This window comes from Syngnathus typhle, linkage group LG2 (genome assembly GCF_033458585.1).
Source record: "Syngnathus typhle isolate RoL2023-S1 ecotype Sweden linkage group LG2, RoL_Styp_1.0, whole genome shotgun sequence".
Classification (NCBI taxonomy): Eukaryota; Metazoa; Chordata; class Actinopteri; order Syngnathiformes; family Syngnathidae; genus Syngnathus; species Syngnathus typhle.
The window spans coordinates 13,717,924-13,736,427 of NC_083739.1; the positions used below are offsets into that span (position 1 = coordinate 13,717,924).

The window sequence follows — 18,504 nt, forward strand, 5'->3', positions numbered from 1 at the left end:
GTGCTTACAGGAGAAGATGCACAAACTGCTTGAGGTTTATGAAAGGCTGGGAGGGGAGGAGGACATTGTGAATCCAGCCAATGAGTTTATCAAGGAAGGACATATCAAGAAGATGTCAGCCAAAAATGGAACAGCACAAGACAGATACCTCTATTTGGTGAGAGGAAATGTCAGACAAAAAGATTGGATGTCCACAGAGAATAGCCCAATTATGATTGTTTTTCTTCTCTTTCTCTCAGTTTAACAACATGGTGCTCTACTGTGTGCCTAAACTCAGACTGATGGGGCAGAAGTTCAGCGTTAGGGAGAGAATTGACATTGCTGGCATGGAGGTACTTTTAGAGCGTGTGACTCATTTAGACCCCTTTATGTTTTATAAATGAGAGTTATTCTGTTTCTTTGTTCCCTCAGGTGCAGGAGAACGTGAAGCAGAATCTTCCTCACACATTTGCCATTATTGGCAAACAACGGTCACTTGAACTTCAAGCCAGGTAAAAACACTTAAGCATTCTAATGGTGATCCCTCGCTACTTCGGGTTTTGTTTATCGCGGCTTCACTACATCGCAGATTTTTTTCCCAAATTAAAAAAAAACGTTTAAAAATCAAAATAAAACTTCTGTATTTTCTTTTTTTTTTTTTTTTTTTAAACATTGCAATCAAAGTTATCATATAAAAAAGTAAAAATAAAGATGAACAATATTACATACAGAAAGTCAAATGTTAAAGATACTGAAAAACACATACATGATGGTCGTTTTCTCTCGTAGGACAGCTGAGGAGAAAGAAGAATGGATTCAGGTATGGATGACAAGCATCTTTTGGGCGCACTGAACTATCTAAAAATAACAAGAGACCGCTGAAATATGGCAGTGGAAACTGGCTAAATAGTTTAAAAATATTCCGTGTATAAATAAACAAAGCAACATTATGGCAAACGCTGTTGCGCAATCTCTGTGTGGGGGTGGGGCTATTAAAGGCTTATGCCAGGAAATCAGGGGTCAGTCGTGACCCTTTTGGTAGTTCAGCGGAATTAGAGAATGCAATTAGAAAAGATTTCCTGCCCACCCACATTGTGTTTGCAACTGAATTCTCCACTAAAGCCTCTTTATAATGGCTCATTTAGCTCATTATGGCGAAGCAAAGCTGATTACGGCTTTGAAGAGGAGAGGTGGTCTTCTCGCAAAGAGGCCTCAGGGTGAAAGCTGACAGACATTTGGATTGTGAAGGATGTTTTAATACAAACAAGACTCATGGCCGCTTGTTGTCATCGTCTCCTCCAAATCTGTTTTGACACTCAGGTCATCCAAGCCACTATCGATCGACACAAGCAAAACAGCGAGACTTTCAATAAAGCCTTCAACAGCTCCTTCTCGCGGGAGGACGACCACGCCCCGGAATCACCGGTAAGACCGTCTTGATCGTTTTCATTGATCGGCTCAGTGAGGAATTATGAGCGCCACCAAGCACAGTCACCATCTTCTGGTCTTTGTCAGCTTGAACACTTGTCCATGTATGGATGTGAATCATACACGCGCCACACAATTTAAGACGTTCTTCTTTCCCTTGACATGAGTCTCCCACAACTCGCTCATGACCTTATAGGGAAAGTCCAAGTCAAAGTTTATTCCTATGGATCTGCTGTGACCCACTTTAAGCCGGTGGGCCTGGCAAGGAGCCAAACGAAACTGGCTTCTTGTGCGAATTCAGCCTGACACCTTGTGGAAGAAACGCATAACTGCAGAAAGAAGCCGCTGATGCTCAGTCAGATGTTTGCTTCTTCTCAGGGTCCCTGGTCCGCCACATCCATCGACTCGGACGGCGAAAGACTGCATGAAAGGGTGAGATATCAGATTATTAGCATTAACCTTTTTGAGTTGTGCTGAACACCATTGACATCTTTTTACAGAAGAGCTCAAGAAAGAAAGACAAAGAAAAGCAGACGTGTAAAGGATGCAACGAGAGTTTCAATTTCACAAAACGTAAACACCATTGCAAAGCTTGTGGAGGGGTAAGCTTTCACAAATTTACATATTCTTTTTACATATTGAACAAATTGAACAACAAAAAACAACCAATTCCACAGGCTATATGTGCAAAGTGTTCGAAAACCTTGGACAACAAAACAAGTCGACTGTGCCCGGAGTGTTTTGAGGCAAGCCTCAGTCTGGAGAATCTTGGTGGTGAACAAAAAAGGAAAGCTGCGCCTGAGGTGAGACACAAAACCATAAACCGCACACATTATTTATTTATGCTCAGTTAGGCGCATACATTCACTGAACACATTGGTAATAGGGCCAAAATAGGCTCTTAAACTTGCAGTTCGTGGATTTTGACAGTGGCTCTGTGGTGTACTAGATTAGGAAATATTCAAAACACATTTGTCTCTATAATTATATCAATTCAATTTATACGAGTAGAAGGAAATCAATTAAAACCTCAATAGTGAAACTATTTTTATTATATATATTATTGTATTATATCATATCCAAAACACATCTGTCTCTAATATATACATTTTATTTCATATTAGTAGAAGGAAATTGATGAAAACCTAAAAATTGAAACTCCGCGACCCCCGTGGGGACAAAGCGGTACAGAAATATATATCTATGTGTGTGTGTGCGTGTGTGTGTGTATATATATACATACACACACACACACACACGCACGCACACACACACACACACACACACACGCGCGCACACACACATTGCAGCCAGGCAGTCACCGAGGGGTGAATACAAGAACATTGATATTGGACGATCCCTTCTCTGGTGACTAATATTATAATAAGATCGCAAGCTACTTATGAAGACAATCTGCCAACTCGGCTGTCTGCGTGCCTGTAATATTGGAAGCTTAACCCGTCTACCTACTCAGCTCCAGACATAGTTTTGCTGAAGTTGGTGAATGAGTCTGATTTGGCTTCTCGGGCCTCTTCAAGGTCAAAAGGTCAAAACACAAGCTTCTCTTTGGTTGTAAATGGTATATAAAGGTGGAATTTGCCGTTCAACCATAAGATGCCATGCCCACTGTCTTCCAGATTCTCCTGCACAAAGTGTAACTTTTCATGCACGGGCGCTCCTTTTGTACTGAAGCGGTGTTGTGTGTCGTCCGTTTAGAGACAAGCCTCATTAACGGGCGAGAACTGCCTCTTGTGTGGCCACCTCCACGTGCAGGAGAAAGGAAAGAGCTGGACCAAGATGTGGGTGGCTGTCACCAAGGCCGAGCCACTGGTGTTGTATCTGCAGAGCAGTGGGCAGGTATGGCCTAACGTTGCCGAGGTTTACTTTCATGGGGTGTCACAAATAATCGGCTACTAATCGATTATCCAATCAGTCGATCTGTTTAAATCGAGTAATCATTCAGCGTTATTAACCTAGAACTCAAGATAATGACGGACTTAACTCATTCCTGTAGGACTTGAAGGGGGCGAGAGCCGTACCTCTGCCTGGGTTTGAGGTGACGACGCCGTCGCCGCCCGCAGGCGAAAGGTCAGAGGTCAAACACACAATCCGGCTCAGTCACAGTCAGCAAACTGTGCTCCTAAGTACCCAAGATGACGAACTCCATGCCAAGTGGGCGGACCTCCTCTCAAAAGCAGCTCGTGGCGAAAATGCTGTGAATGCTTCAACAAATCTGACTGAACACCGGAAGAGCCAGTAGTGGACGCGCCCTTTTTCCCGTAACCCCCCCCCCCCCCCTCTCTCTCTCTCTGTGCCCTCTGTAAAGAGCACACCTTACTTGAATTCGCTTACCTTGGCACTTTTTGTTTTGTGGAGGAGACCACGCAGTCCTTCCTGTACACCACCACAGCCTCATCTTCACTCACACCTTTTCGTCCCCACCGAGCCATCACAACCTCGACGTGTGCCGTCGGGATGTTTTGTTCTTCTCCGCAACCTAAGAGGATCTTTTTGAATGGACTCATGTTTTATTTGTAATATAGCTGAAGACTCCCCACAAGGTTTTAATGAATAGGCTCCTTGTACATTATCATATTATTATTGACTGTTGAAAAGCTTTGTGGTTTTTCCATATTATGTGAAAGTGTGTATGTGTGTGTGTGTGTGTGTGTGAGCTTCGGCTCCTCCCTGTGTACATGAAGCAGTTGAATGTCAGTGTCTGAAACTTGCGCCACTTCCCCGTTTGTTGTTGGGGCACAGTGGCACTTCAGTGGGTATTGTTGTACAGTATGTATACTAAAGTGTGATGTAAGAAAAAGAAAATAGATTTTAAGTTAAAACACACTTGAGATGTGTACACTTGTGGCCGGCCACTGGCAGCTCCCGCAAAACGAACCCGTTCACCGTATCTCCATATCTTTAATACAGTATTTAATTCCCATGATTTGCCTTTCCACGCTTTTTACCATTTCAATTTATAAATGTTTCATTCTCAGATGTTTTCAAAGCATAGCAACACTCTGACCTTCTTCTGACCCTTTTCTGACGTCATGGAGCTGAAGTACTGTTTCTTTCTGCCTTTCCCTCTGTACCCCGCTCTTATAAGCACCAGCCTTTAACAAAATGTAGCAAAAAAAAAAAAGAAAAGACAATGTTGTAGCTCATCTTGCATGTTCCATCACTCATAAAGCGGTAAAGCATATCATCAATAAACAGACAATGTGGTAAGTGAAGTTCACCACGCTGTCCAACAAGCTGTGCAAATGTCACTAATGTCTTGTGTGTCCACGCTACAAAGATTGAAACACTCGATGCGATAGAGGCACCAATCTGCATCTTGGTCTTCCTTTTCCATTCTTTCCTCACTCATGACATTCTTCCCCTCGAGGAAGGATCTCCTCCGTGACCCCACCCTTTTCTGAATCAGGACTGTGCTTTGAGACTTGATTCTCATCCCAGTTGTGAAAATGCCGAGCCGATGGAGCCAAGAAAATTCCGAGGCACAATACTCAGACCATGAAACTCACAGTTGTGCCTTCAAATTCTGTCCATGAAGGTTAGAAACAGTATTATTTTTTGTCACGGTTAATACATGTGAGAGATTTGATCCTTTCCCATCACATCTGAAGAGAATGGATGTAATGAGAAAGCTGTCGATTGTCATTGAAGCGTAAGCCTCTTAGCAGATGTTGGCTTGTGTGCGTGCAAACATCTGTGTGGCCCAGAGACATTTGCATTTCCAAATAACACCCCAGATGACCTGTCTTTTTGCTAAAGTGGGATTTAGGGGATTTTTGTTGGACATTTTTTCCTCCATTGTAATCCTGAAAACAAAACTCAAACATCCCCTAAACTTTAATCTTATTAATGTTACATTCAAGTAAATGGGGAATGAAGTCACATTTACAGAAACGACATCCGGAATGGTGCTTTACATTGACTGGCAAAGCGAGTTCCGTTTTGGTGCGGTTGCAACTGTTTCCTGCTTGTTTCGTGAGAATGGCACTAGGTGAGACTTCTAGACGCGTTCTTCATTTTCGCAATGCTAAAAAAAAAGAAAAAAGAAAAACTCCCCTGGTGGGTAAATAGTAAAAAAAAGGTAGAAATGTGAGCACTTTTTCCATCCCTGTAAAGAACCAGAACGCACAGTTGTTCTTGATTCGAATTTTCATGACTTCAATTAAATTGGCTCATGTTACACCCAGTTCTGCATTATAAAAACTAAAGTCTGTATGCAACGGTATTTGAGTGCAGAATGCATGACCGCAAACGCCCCCAAAATAAAAAGTAAAAAATAAAATAAACCAAAAAGCGGACAACACTAGGCTTGCCTGACATCTCGGTGCAGAAGAAACTTTAGCGCCGACCCAATTTTCTCCCCCTGTCATGCAGGCGTCACGTGACAACGTCTCGCCTGCAGGTCGTGCGTCTTCTTTGCACTTGCTCGCTTGTTCGGCGTGTGGACTGTGTACACGGGCGGAGATCGATTGGACCGTCATCATGCCCTTAGCATCCAAAGGATTTGAGACGAACGGAATTGACCAGAATAACACCGGTAAATTGATTGTTATGAAAAGTGTTGCCCATGTTTGGTGGTGCATGGCTTGTTTTAAAATGTAGATCTTCTTAAATAAGTTTACTGCGTGCGGTAAAGGGTTAACCCTTTAATGTCATTTAACTTTTTCAAGTAATTTTATTTAAGTAGACTACAGCCAAAGTATAAAGCAGGGTGGCAAGTTTAAGAAGTATACTGATACAATCTGGGATTTAAAAAAAAAAGGCTGGTAAATGTAAATTGGCTACAAACAAGTAGTTGGTTTCTGATTCAACTTGTGTAAAAAAAAAAAAGAAAAAAAAAAAAAGAAAATTGGGGAAAAAAAGATTGGCAACGTAAGATGGCCGCTGGTGACTTCATTTCTCCGAAGTGTCCGTCGTCCGCCGTTGCCAGGTAATATTTTCTGTTTTGGCGAGCCAGCATGGCATCGTTGCCAGTTGGCACAAAAGATAAAATACTGAAAAATACAGTCCGATAAACTCGTACGGTAAATAAGCATGATCTCCCTTATCCTTTAATCACCAAATGTAATGCAATGGAAAATATATTTCTTAAATTTCTATCACCTGAATCTGGTATTTGATCAGGTTTGTGCTGATTTTTTAAAATATATATTCGCTCAGTATAACTCCACAGTTCTTCTGGAATGGGTTTTGTTGATGAAAAGACTGTCTTTTAGTGCATGTCCAGGCGCAGTGCCCAGCTCTCCCCTCGCCTCGCTTGGGTACCCACATCATCAGCACGGGCAACGGCCGCAGTGTGGGCACAGCCATTTCTCTGCAGTGCCCAAGCAAACACAGGCCGGTAGGCGGTGAGCTGAAGTGTGTCATGGATGCAAACAGCCCTCGCTGGGTGGGGGAACTGTCCTGCAAACGTAAGTTGGCAACGATGGAGACTACAATGGAACCTCCAAATTAGTGGTCCTCCTTTGTTTGTGCAATATTAGTTTGTCCAAGTGCTTTACAAACACATACAGATGGGTGATTATTTAGTGATGTGTGGATTCCAGATCTGAACATGGAATAATCACAATACATTATAACTTGACACCACAACATATGAGAGATTTTTACTACATGATGAATTCATGGCATTATTTTGTGATTTTGGTGAAACCGCAATTGACCAACTTTCCCAATCGAGGAAGGTCTTGCACTCTCTTTCTGTGGGGAGATTTGTGTCAATTATTCACATAAATACAACCACAAATATATTTGTGATATTCATGTATTTTTCCACACACTTGATTTATCTTTGCAGACTCTCCCTGAGGCAATGAAATGGATTAAAATACTGATCAGAAATGAATTAAAATATTAATAATAAATGTTCAGAAACGTTTAAAATGGTTTAATTCTTCTTGCTCAGACTCAACTCTTTCTACATAAGGACATAACACATTCAGGCTTCTCTAACCATGAAATATATGTTCTCCTTGTCACTCTTCAGCGTTGTCTCCGTACAAAGACGGTGGTTTCCGCGTGGCTGTTCTTGCATCCATCATCAGCATCGGCATAATATGTATCATGTCCTTGGCGTTCATCACTTGCTGTATTTGGGACTGTGCCCAACAAAACAGAGGAGCAAATGAAAAAAAAACAAAGCAGCGCAGGTGAGTTTGTTCAGTTACTCTCCAAATGTAGTTGTTCTGAGAAAAAATGGAAAACCTTCCATCCTAGGGATTCATTCAAAAGCCATCTGGAGGATGGCGGGTCCTACCATAGCCTTGAAGGCAGATGTGACGTCAACTTAGGAGAGCATTTTTCACCATGGGGTACTGACATCCCACAAAATCATATTGACAACAGGTGAGAACAAAATAACCTTTTTTTTTTTTTTTTTTTTTAAATTAAAACTGAGGAAATTCTAAGTCTTCAAAGATCCACACATACTTAAACCTCCATTTCTCGCAGTTCGCCTCAATGGTTGACCCATGGACTGGTCCATACACAGTCCCCCTCGCATCTGCGCCCCTTTGGATTCTATGATAACCGACATCCACTCCCACCAAAGTCTAATTGTGCACAGGTTTTTGGTCAGCCTCACGACATCCCGATTTCCTCATGCTCCAAGTGTCCACACGCATGTCTGCTTCAGAGCCCCACTGAGCAAACTGATCTGGTGTGGCAGCCGTGACAAAGCCTAGAAGTTCAAATGAAAAATTTGGGAAAACAGCGAACACTCCTGTTCCAAGCCCGAGTCATAGACACCGCTCGGGAACGTTTAGAATTGCCTACATAAATAGTTTAAAGCCCAAACTATGAACTCAGCACTTTCAAACCATCTTACCCTTAAAATAAATGCAGTGAAAATTCGAAGCCGCTGCCAGCTGTCTGGCAACTTCTTCTTTTTTTAAATCTAGTACTGTACTATTAATCAGAAACAAGTCTTTCGCTTTCATTTTGCACTTGCTCTACCTTACGTTGAGCAGCTCGCCATTACTTGCTAAGAAGCTGTTACGTTCAACCCCACCTTTCCTGTCGTCGTTTTGAAAGTTTTACAACTGAGTGGTGCGCTGGGAGCCTTGCCTGCCTGGTGCAATACTACCTTAAATGTGCCTTTTACTAGTTACGCCTCCCACCCCATGCCTAAAATAGCAGTTATTGGAAGTACATTATATTGTGCATTGATGTCAGTTTATTGTACGTATACGCATAAAAAACATTGGTATCTGATTGGAAGGATACTAGGTTCATAATTATGGACAAGCAAAAGTGCCATAATTCAATAAATGGATACGACCTGACGGTTGTCTGCACCCTTGTTTTGATTCAAGAGTTTTGCCCCATGACGACATAGAGAACTGACTCATCCCTTTGGTATTAGGTATTGTAGATGAGCACCATCCTATCTATGATGGCCCTGCAGATGGGACATTTCTTTGGCTCCGGCAGAGCCTCGTAGCATCTCGTGCACGTACACACGTGTCCGCACTCCAGAAAGACACAGGAGCGCTCCTGGTACAAGCATACGGCGCACCGGCTGGCCTGCTCATCGCTTTCCTCCCAATTTTGCTCCTCCTTATTTTTCTTCTCTTGCTCCTCAAACTCTTTAAGCATGCGCTTCACGCGCTTTCTCTGTCTGAGGCACTCGTACTGCTTCCACAAAAGGTAGAAGAAGGTGGAACAGGCGGCCAGGCCGAAGACGACGGTCAGAATGCGCCACAGTCTGACGTCTCGCTCCTGCTTCCTCAGGAGAGCGTCAAAGTCCAACCGAGTGAGGAAATACAAGAAGCCTTGCTTGGGTGGCTGCAGCTTAATGACGTTGTTATCCAGCACCAGCTCGCCGACGCCGGTGACGCTGTCGCCCAAGCGCAACATCTCTTCCGTTTCGTGAATGCCTTTGGGTCGCTCGCCGCTGATGAAGCTGCCGATGGCGCTGGACAGGGACTGAACGGTGGGGTGGAAGTTCTCGTACGTGGTCTCCAGATTTAACTCTGCGGCTTCAAGGGGGCGCACGACACATACGGTGGCGGTGATGTCGTTATCGTGGTGACCGAGTGCAAACGGAACCGAGTTGGTGCGCTGGTGGAGGACTTTCTGAGTGTTGCTCCTGCACAGGGAAGTATTTTAATGAAACCAACTCACATCTACTTCCCGACATACATTTGACTTGCTTGTTTACTGACATACCAGAGTTGAGTGGTGCGGTTCCAAACCATTTTCTCCTCCTTCAAAGTCAGTCTCTCAATGACCCCTTTGCAATTGTCAAGAAACTGGCTACTGAGCGTTTCCTTCACAGACCTCACGGCACCTGAAAAGAATGACCGGTGTACAATTAGTTACACCCGAGAACAAAAAAAAAGCGATGTGTTAAATAATGTTTGGACCAATGAACATTTCTTAGAGCTGAAGAGAGAGCAACAACAATGTGTACATGTTCTGTTAGGTTAGACAATCTCATATACGTTTTGATGCTGGATGAACACACACACATAGGCACACAGAGGGGTGACGCCCCTCACACTCCGGTACCAAATGGTCATGTGACAGTTCCCGCCTTTCCGGGCAGTATAAAAGAAGGTGACCTGGAGAAGGAAGCTGTTGTTTCATCTGCTGCCGTGCCTCGTGCATTGGCCGCCATTAAACAACCCAAGATCTTGCCAATAAAGAACCAACTCGATACTCCACATCTTTGTTGTTCCTGGCTCAACATCGGACATCCCGCACAACACGCAACAGGGCACAGCAGTTGGAAATCAAGAATCAACTCACCTTCAACGACGGCATAAGGGAAACATCTTCCCGGTGTTTCAGACAGGATCATTTTCAAATCCTGGTCAATGGAAACTTTCTTGGCATCCTGTGCACAGGAGAGATTTCTGTTGAGTTACACAAGAATTACTGGGACACTGAACTTTTCTCAACGGCGGACCTTTAATTTGGTCACCGTCGCTGCTTTGTTCCTGTACACGTTGTAGAAGACACCAGTGAGGGCCGAGCTGGTAGCCAAGAGGGCCACCTGGACAGCTGAGGGACTCCAGTCCATTGTGCTATCATGACAAAGGTAAGTGCACATATTTGTGTCAAATGTTTTTCAATCAGTACTGTACCAATCAAGTTCAGTGGTTTTAATGTGTGCGTACATATTAATTTAAAGCCATATTTAGGAGTTCGACAAAGTGCATCACATAGTGACCATTTTAAGCTGCTCTTGACATGAGTACAGCTTCGCTGACCCAATGACATTTATCACGGTTTCGGTTTCATTATCATTAAAAAAAAAAAATCAGGTTTAAAACTCTTGCGTTAGCGCAAAGTGAAAGGGCAACAGACGGCCTTACCCTTTATTGCCAATAGAAATTGTTGGAAGTTGATACTCTTTCATAAAAACTAGCGGTAGTTTTGTGAGGACATTGTGTTTACGTACGCTTCTGTTTCGCTCATTTGAACGGGTTTGCGAGCATACATGCTAACGCCCTGAATGAACGGTTAGCTTGCGTCACTTTACCCGAAAAGAAAATACGTTAGAAACTGTTTCGAATCGAGGAATAAAATTGCTGAAACATTTGTTAAGTGTCGCCATATTACCAATAGGAACCATATATACGTCCCAGATGAGGTGACGGGGGCCTGCAGTCGAGGCTTTGTCAGCAACCCTTTGACTGACGTCATTGCCGGTGTTATGGTGACGTTTTCCACTTTTTATCAAGCAAAGAAAGAACATTTTAAATTGTGGAATTTGTAATCGGTAACATTTTTGCTACATTCGAAACAACCAATTTCGACAATATTTATGCCTAATACTAATTTCGGGAGCAACATTGGTATCAAGATTTAAATATAAAACAACACCTGGCAACCCTGCACACGTACTTCGTCATTGTCACCACTAGATGTCAGTGTAGTTATTTATAACTGAGTACTGAGCCTTGGATATTTATTATCCTCCATCTTGCATAAATCGTAAAATCAGCACGTTGCCATCGTTTTCCTTGGACTGACAATTCAGTAGAAAAAAAAAAGAGTTAAATTAGCAAATGATAACTAAATAATACACCTGACTCGTGTGTTTTTCATACTTAACAGCTAGAATATTTTTGAAAGACACAAGCTCGTGGTCTTTGACCGTAAACACGACAACACAGTTTCCACGAATCAATCTTTGGGGCAACAGCATTAAATCTCTTAAATAAATGGATGAGGATTGCTTCTCCAAATCTGTTATTTCCATTTTGTCCCAAGATCTAGTGTAAATCCATCAAGGTCCGTCACATTGTCAAAAGTAGCAGATTAGTAGTAGCAAGCCTATTTTGACAAATTAAAGAAAAGAAAAATGGCAAAAAAATGTATTATGTGACATGTTATATTTATATAAGCAAAATAGTGTCATGAATAACGTTGCTATTAGACGGCTTGCCGTGTGTTTGAACCTCAGCTCTTGCATCTCCCCTGGCTGAATGAGTCAGACATGATCAACCTTGACATGAATGAATGTTAGATATTTGAAAATCCTTCTGACAGTAAGAGGTGTGAACTTCGTTGTGACCTCAAAAACATCAGCAGGCTTCTTTGCTGTTTGTTCCTACTCTGGCTGAAAGAAAAGGAAAATGCAAGTATAGTTGTTGGAGGTAGAACAGAATTATTTGGCATAGGGCTTTGGTGGCAGGCATTATCTAGCTTTATTTACAAACTTAAAATAACAGCCCCAAATCATTGCTCAGTATCAATGTGAGATTTTTAATCTTCCCCAGGTCATGTGACATTTCCCCTTTGAGGCACTCGTGCGCCCCCAATCTTCATTACTGTCGGCTAATTGCTGGATCTTCTTTTCATTTGACCTTACAAGCTCACTTAATCCCTCAATGTGGCGCAGCACTTTCCTGATAATAGGGAGAAACACACTGATTGAAAGTGAGTTGTGCTGCACACTTTGGTATGCTCGTTACATCATGGACAGAATGAGGTAGGAAAATGATCTTGGGTTCTACGTATAAGAAACCTCAGCAAAAAATCTTTCTGTTGGGAAACAAGCATCTTTCTTTATAGAATGCATTTGTTTCCTTATCATCTTCTCTCTCGTGTGTTGCTGAGCCCCTCGCACCAAACATTAATCAGCCTTTCCCGAGGTGGGGCACTCACAAGGCTCCTTTCATTGATTGCATCGCACTGCTGTGTGATGAAGAGTCTGACTCACTGATGTAAACGCAACCAGAACAGCTAAAGTAAGCGAATGGAAAAAGGAAAAAGCGTGATTAAAAAGGAGCGAGCGTTGCAAGTATGCTGTTTATGAATCACAAGGAAACGATCTTGACTCTAGAGATACCACAAAATGATTCCATGGCGGCATGTCTCAAAAATTATTATTCTGTCTGGTACCACTGCAAAACTGAAAATAGATTATACAATGTCATTTTTTATTTTGGTGGGCAAAAGCATATTTTCAAATTCTATTATACAGTGCTTCAGATTTCTTTTTTAAAACTAAGAACACAGTGGCACCTAAAATTTGAGTGGAAATGGTACACAATTTCAAGGTGCATGCATGAATCACTGATAATAATCACTCATTTTCACTATTGCTGATAAACCTGAGAAAGTGTGGAGCAGAAGTTTAGAATATCAAAATGTATTTAAGAAAATCATCACATTCATTGGTCATGTGTGACAAGATGAACATTTTAGTCTCTCTTAAAATTTATGGGCAAAATTTGCCAACCATTGAGAGGTAGCCCTAATTATCCAACACAAATGATGTGCACTACTGTCTATATCATGTGACATTTTTCTGTTTACTACTGTTTACCCCAGTGTCAGGAAGAAGGATTAGTGCTGGCACCGCCCGGCACCCACACACACTCAGAATGTGACATATGGCCTTGCAACCACCTCAGACATGAAGTCTTTACTTTTCATCTGTACTCCCACCGCCGCTGTCTATGATGAGAACTACTGTGTAAACAAAAAGACCATTTTGCCAACGAGGCTGTCCGAATGACATTTGTCAGTACGAAATGAGAATGCTTAGGAATAATACTGATAGAAAATACTAAACGTAGCACAAGTCAGAGGTAAATGCTAATATAGCAGTTAATTATTTGCGCTCTCATATTTTTAGTCCCTTGTTACACTCATTTGTGTCGTAGGTTAAGAAAACAACAACAACTTTGCATCATGATGAGCATTGTGCACAATGTGCTTGTATCATAAACATATGTCAAGATTCGGATTGGCAAATGAGTTCCTTTTCCAAACAAGAAATTATTTCATGTTTCATCAAGCACACTCCAGAAGTAGTCACCCCCCCAAACACTTCTCATGGGCGGGTGGGTCCTTTGCCTCAGCTTTATAGGAATCGTAAATATAGCGATATCTCATTGCCGAGCTGGACAGCTCAGTAATGCTTCAGAGGGGATCCATTTGGAAGCCAAACAAAGAGGCAGGGAGGGGTGTGCAAACTCCCAACGCAGCGCATCATGATGCAAACAGCACAAGAGAAAGAAGAAAGAGAGGAGGCGAGGGAAGGAGGAGCGAGCAGGCGAGCAGACTGACTCCAGCTTCGTTGCTCTCACTTGCGCTTCTGTGCAGCTTTTCTGCCTGTCCTCTCTCTTTCTCTCTCAGCGACGCTGAGACGGGGACGTCAATAGAACCTCCAGCTTTCTGGACCCAACTGAAAAGGCGCAACCGAGGGGCACGGGAGCTCCTCCTGCTGCCACACCATGCTGCCCTGGAGGAGGAACAAGTTTGTCCTGGTGGAGGATGACCATAAAATGAAAGGCAAGAGTCTGGGGACAGGATTGACTTATCACTCCATCCTCTCGACTCTACTGCGCTCCTGTCCCGACCTGCTGCCCGACTGCCCCTTCGACTGGGTGGGAAACATCTTTCATACCAAACGACAGAAGGTGGAACTAAACCGAGAGGAGCCTGTTTACAATGTGCGCTATCTGGGAAGTGTGGTCACCATCACGGCCAAGGGGGAAGGTTGCACCCAGGAAGCGGTGGCCAAGATCTGGGCAAAGAGCAGCTACGGGGAGCAGAGCGTCAAAATGAGGTTGGCCGTGGGACCGCAAGGCATCCGCATGAGCGCCGACAAATCCGGGAAAAAAAGTCCCGTTCATCTTTACTCTCTGAGCAGGATCACCTGCTGTACGCCGGACCCGTGTCGCCCCAAGATCCTGGCCTGGATCTACAGGCACCAGATAAAAAACATGGCCATCGTCCTTCGTTGTCACGCCGTCTTGGTGAGCAAGGCGGAGAAGGCCCAGGCCATCGCGCAAAGCCTCTACCAGCACACAACCTCCACCTTCAGCGAGTTTAAACGTCTCAAGCGTCAGAGTGACTTCCGGCACTGCCAGCAGCAGCTGCTGGGGGAGGAGGCGGTGCCCCTGATGCCCCTGAGGAGGCTTCTGAACGGGCAGTGCCACTACAGGTCGCCCGCCGACACCCCAGGCAGCGCCGCTCGTCTCTGCTCCATCACGGAGGAAGAGGAGGATGACGAGGAGATGGCGGGAGAGGAGCGACCCTCAGAGACGGAGCGCAAAAGCAAGCGGACGGTTTTAACGACAAACACGGACCCGACTCAACTGCTGTCCCAGTTGGATCTCGGGGATATTGCCAGACTGGAGCAGTGCCAAATCAACTTTGTCAGCAAGAGCAATAACAACACGTTTACATTTATAACTTCGTTGGTGTAAACGTGAAGAGAAAATGAAAAGGACGTTGCCGTTTGTTTACTTGGGCTCCCTCCTTTTGAAATGTATTCACCAGTGTCGCCGGTCTGTTGCGAGGGCACTCTGTGTTCCGGCCAGATGGCTCTGACGCTGGTGCGTCAGACCGACTGTAACGAGCGGGAAATGTTTACAAGAAGAGTTGCACACTGACGCACACCCTGACGAGCACAACCAACGTCGGCGCTCTTAGGCAGCATGAGATGCTCACGTTTTGATTACAAACCTTTTATTTCATTTATTTTTTTAAGCAGGTTGTTTGTATGTTTGTGTCGTATTTCTAACGTGACAATCCTAACTGATGTTCAGATTGCAGATTGGGTTATTAATGAGCGAGGCGACGGATTAGGATGCAAGCCATTGACGGGACGTCTTAATTACTGCCATTTGTTAGCGTCCTTATCATTTATGCATGACGTGTCAATTGTAACCTTTTGCGTTGAGCTATTGTCTTTCATCACCTTCAAAGTCAACACTGTGATAAATGTGAGCAGGGATAAAGACGCACACAAAAGTCCAATTTATGTCGTGCATCTTGACATCAATCCTTTTGTAAGACACATTTCAGTCTGTCATAACCGTGCTAGCAATTTTTTCCCCCCGCATTAGCTCTTACATAACCTGACATATTGAAGAACTGTTTAGAATATGGTTAGACCTGCTTTCCTTTTGATTGACAGCATTGTGTTGTATATGAAATAAAGCTTTTTGGAATATTCATTTTCCAAAATGTGATGTGATTTCTTGAACAGAACAACTCATCCGCACGTAGAAGTTGTATTTCTGAAGCTATTAAACGGAAAGAATGCAAACAGAGATCGTCACTCGTAAATTGGAAGTCAGCCCTATTGAATGTAGTTTGATGGTTTCCCGCCGGCCCCTGCTCATGCTGAGGGGGGCAATTAATCAGCAGATTGAATTGTGCAGAGAGAGAACATAAAGCACCTGCCACAGCAGTTTGGCTGTCAGGCTCTGACATAGCAGACCGCTCCAAAACCAGGACAGTGACTCACCCATCATAACTTTTTACCACGAACATCAGCGGTTCATTGACGACAAAGCCTTGAAGGTGTTGTTCCGGAATATTGCACAATCTGCAAGTAGACATTGCACCTCTATTTGATTAGTCCACATTATTTTGCCGGTGGCCACAGCAACCCAGAACTATTACGGGCCTGCTATACAATACACACGACACAAATATTATGCAAGGTTGTTTTTTTTTTTTTTTTTTTCCCTCCACATCACAAATCTGATGGTCCAGTGCTCATGAATGTACTTACCTGAATATTCTGTTTGTGTGTCACACTCTGGTTGCATCTCACTCTCAGCCTCCTCGCTCTCTGGCTGCGCTCTCGACTTCTTCTTCTTTCAGTTCTCTCAAACACCATCATCTGACTGTCTCAATGTCTGCCTCATTGTTATTCCTCTTTTTGGTTCAGAACAAGGACAAAATGTCCTTTTGTCTCTTCATTTTGAACGCAAAACAGGAAGGCTTGACTTTTCAGCAACCCAGTTTATGAATACCATTTAATGGCTGTCTTGGTTTAGTGTTGTGGTGGTCTGGATCTAACACCATTTGAGACTCATATAATGATTTCCTTGAAATCCTTGATTGTTTTGGCTTTGTTTATTGACTGTGCATTTCCATCGTCTGTCGCGCTGGAGTCCCAACCTGGTGCATGGCCAGTACTGTGTTTACACGCAGCGCTTGGCAGAACAGCAACAGTGCTTTTATATCAACATAACTCTCAGGCAAAGACGAGGGAGCAGATGGTTGCATCAAGGTGCACGCTGGGCTTTATCACCGATACCTTCCAGAATAACAAGCGCTTCAAGCCCACCATCTAAAGCTTTGTTGTGACACATTGTCAGCCACGGGGGACACAAGGTGGGGAATTGATTCTGTCCTACAATGCAGCTCGTCATGTAGTACAAAATAAGGTGACGTTGCAGAGCAACACACCATGCTTCGGAATTAGACGAGATGAGTGACAGCATTGTGGCAAGTGGCATCTCATTTATGCACGCCGCAGGTGTAATGTTCAATCAGGAGTAAATAATAAGACCAGGAGAGGTGCCACTCTGGATGGATGGAGGGATGGATGCAAATGAATAGATGGATGGATGGATGGTGTTGGCACTGCATTAAAATCAGACTTACCAATGCCTGAAAAATGAGCAGTCAGATTGTAACTGGGAAGCTAAGTTATGAAATGCATTCAAATTCAGACATTACATTTATGTAAAATTGGAATGTTCATGCAAATGACCCCTGGACGTGTTTTTGGATCATCCCACGCTATTAAAACCACAAAGCAATATGAGTCACAAGTCAAAATTTCAGGCAGCAAAAACAGCGTTATGGCAGCTTCGGAGAGAAGAGCTGCAACCTTGGTAACTTACAAATGAGATTTGCTGCTGTTTTGCTGGTCAGCAACACTGTCAAAATGTTCTTGCGGTGGATGATCTCTGTTGGCATACATAGCAAGGTGTACCGCGCTATTAATATTTATATTCAGGATTTCTTTTGTGTTGTTTAATTCAAGTTAGATAAGCTCCTAGAGCTGAAATGTTTTCACTTCAGTGCGACTGAGCAGCTTGAAAAAAAGAAAGGAGTTGGCTGATTCATAAGAATTAGTTATTAGTCAGAGGCAAGAAAAAAAAGGAATAATATCCCCCCCCACACATACAAATTTCTGCTGGCTTCTTACTGAAAATCAGCATCAACAATTTCCCTGACCTTTCTGTCAAGAACATAGGCTAAGGAACAAGAAAGGCAACTTGTTCTTGTCACAGACATGAACAGACTATCTACTTCCAACATTGGTACATTTAAAAGTCCTCATAAAACGTCACTCGAGAACTCTGAACGATCAAGGCCCGCATTTCCATGGCAACACTATTGCTAAAAGTGTGAAGTAGCTCCTGATGACAAGTTTGTGTCGCACAGCCACTCTATAAAGATCAGCCTCATACAGAGGATTTGTAGAATGAGAATAGTCTTCAGGGCAGTAGTTGGCAGTAATTTAAAATGATGGTCAAATCCTCCTTAGGATAGTCATTAAATTATATTCATTCAAAAAGTCAATACTAATTCATTTTGTCAATGTGACATTTGCGAGGTACATTGAGTTTTTTTCCTACAAGCGCAATTGAATCCATCCATCCATCCATCCATCCATCCATCCATCCATCCATCCATCCATCCATCCATCCATCCATCCATCCATCCATCCATCCATCCATCCATCCATCCATCCATCCATCCATCCATCCATCCATCCATCCATCCATCCATCCATCCATCCATCCATCCATCCATCCATCCATCCATCCATCCATCCATCCATCCATCCATCCGTTATTTCAA

General features: G+C 43.3%; 4 protein-coding genes across 7 annotated transcripts in view; 3 read left to right on the top strand and 1 right to left on the bottom strand.

Moving 5' to 3' along the window:
- The window catches only part of fgd (faciogenital dysplasia), a 30,788-nt gene extending 26,112 nt beyond the window's left edge, over positions 1–4,676 (top strand). Inside the window, exons 10-19 of the mRNA XM_061303877.1 lie at positions 11–157; positions 240–332; positions 412–491; positions 769–799; positions 1,300–1,404; positions 1,786–1,839; positions 1,908–2,009; positions 2,085–2,210; positions 3,124–3,264; positions 3,422–4,676. Coding sequence (XP_061159861.1) covers positions 11–157; positions 240–332; positions 412–491; positions 769–799; positions 1,300–1,404; positions 1,786–1,839; positions 1,908–2,009; positions 2,085–2,210; positions 3,124–3,264; positions 3,422–3,667 — 1,125 coding nt within the window. The 3' untranslated portion in view covers positions 3,668–4,676. The remainder of the gene's footprint in view (positions 1–10; positions 158–239; positions 333–411; positions 492–768; positions 800–1,299; positions 1,405–1,785; positions 1,840–1,907; positions 2,010–2,084; positions 2,211–3,123; positions 3,265–3,421) is intronic.
- A 1,106-nt stretch (positions 4,677–5,782) lies between these two features.
- Positions 5,783–8,708, top strand: LOC133170770 (sushi domain-containing protein 3). Of its 2 annotated transcripts, none has more exons than XM_061303909.1 (5): positions 5,783–5,962; positions 6,642–6,836; positions 7,412–7,574; positions 7,657–7,770; positions 7,876–8,708. In XM_061303909.1, exons 1-5 carry the CDS (start codon positions 5,794–5,796, stop codon positions 8,096–8,098), a joined length of 864 nt encoding a protein of 287 aa, XP_061159893.1. In that variant the 5' UTR covers positions 5,783–5,793; the 3' UTR covers positions 8,099–8,708. The 2 variants fall into 2 exon arrangements, with proteins under 2 accessions (XP_061159893.1, XP_061159886.1); XM_061303902.1 differs by having other exon boundaries at positions 5,784–5,962; positions 7,642–7,770.
- mul1b (mitochondrial E3 ubiquitin protein ligase 1b) lies at positions 7,298–11,090 on the bottom strand. Of its 2 annotated transcripts, none has more exons than XM_061303893.1 (5): positions 10,993–11,090; positions 10,337–10,454; positions 10,177–10,264; positions 9,595–9,715; positions 7,298–9,514 (listed from the first exon to the last, which is right to left on the bottom strand). In XM_061303893.1, the coding sequence occupies exons 2-5, from the start codon at positions 10,448–10,450 to the stop codon at positions 8,785–8,787; spliced, it is 1,053 nt and encodes a 350-aa protein (XP_061159877.1). In that variant the 5' UTR covers positions 10,451–10,454; positions 10,993–11,090; the 3' UTR covers positions 7,298–8,784. The 2 variants fall into 2 exon arrangements, with proteins under 2 accessions (XP_061159877.1, XP_061159871.1); XM_061303887.1 differs by lacking the exon at positions 10,993–11,090 and adding an exon at positions 10,746–10,985.
- A 2,418-nt stretch (positions 11,091–13,508) lies between these two features.
- Positions 13,509–15,851, top strand: fam43b (family with sequence similarity 43 member B). 2 transcript variants are annotated; one of them, XM_061271201.1, is made up of 2 exons: positions 13,509–14,455; positions 14,540–15,851. In XM_061271201.1, the coding sequence occupies exons 1-2, from the start codon at positions 14,121–14,123 to the stop codon at positions 15,096–15,098; spliced, it is 894 nt and encodes a 297-aa protein (XP_061127185.1). In that variant the 5' UTR covers positions 13,509–14,120; the 3' UTR covers positions 15,099–15,851. The 2 variants fall into 2 exon arrangements, with proteins under 2 accessions (XP_061127185.1, XP_061127180.1); XM_061271196.1 differs by having other exon boundaries at positions 13,517–15,851.
- The last annotated feature ends 2,653 nt before the right edge of the window (positions 15,852–18,504 follow it).

What these genes read in the sequence shown, in the direction of transcription:
- fam43b (XM_061271196.1), top strand. Translation starts at nt 14,121, where the DNA reads ATGCTGCCCTGGAGGAGGAACAAGTTTGTCCTGGTGGAGGATGACCAT.
- LOC133170770 (XM_061303902.1), top strand. Translation starts at nt 5,794, where the DNA reads ATGCAGGCGTCACGTGACAACGTCTCGCCTGCAGGTCGTGCGTCTTCT. An exon ending in AATTGACCAGAATAACACCG is followed by an intron (nt 5,963 to 6,641) that starts GTAAATTGATTG and finishes ACTGTCTTTTAG; the next exon opens with TGCATGTCCAGGCGCAGTGC. An exon ending in AAAAAAACAAAGCAGCGCAG is followed by an intron (nt 7,575 to 7,641) that starts GTGAGTTTGTTC and finishes CTTCCATCCTAG; the next exon opens with GGATTCATTCAAAAGCCATC.
- mul1b (XM_061303887.1), bottom strand. Translation starts at nt 10,789, where the DNA reads ATGAAAGAGTATCAACTTCCAACAATTTCTATTGGCAATAAAGG. An exon ending in ATTTCTATTGGCAATAAAGG is followed by an intron (nt 10,455 to 10,745) that starts GTAAGGCCGTCT and finishes TTGTCATGATAG; the next exon opens with CACAATGGACTGGAGTCCCT. An exon ending in CCCTTATGCCGTCGTTGAAG is followed by an intron (nt 9,716 to 10,176) that starts GTGAGTTGATTC and finishes CATTCTTTTCAG; the next exon opens with GTGCCGTGAGGTCTGTGAAG.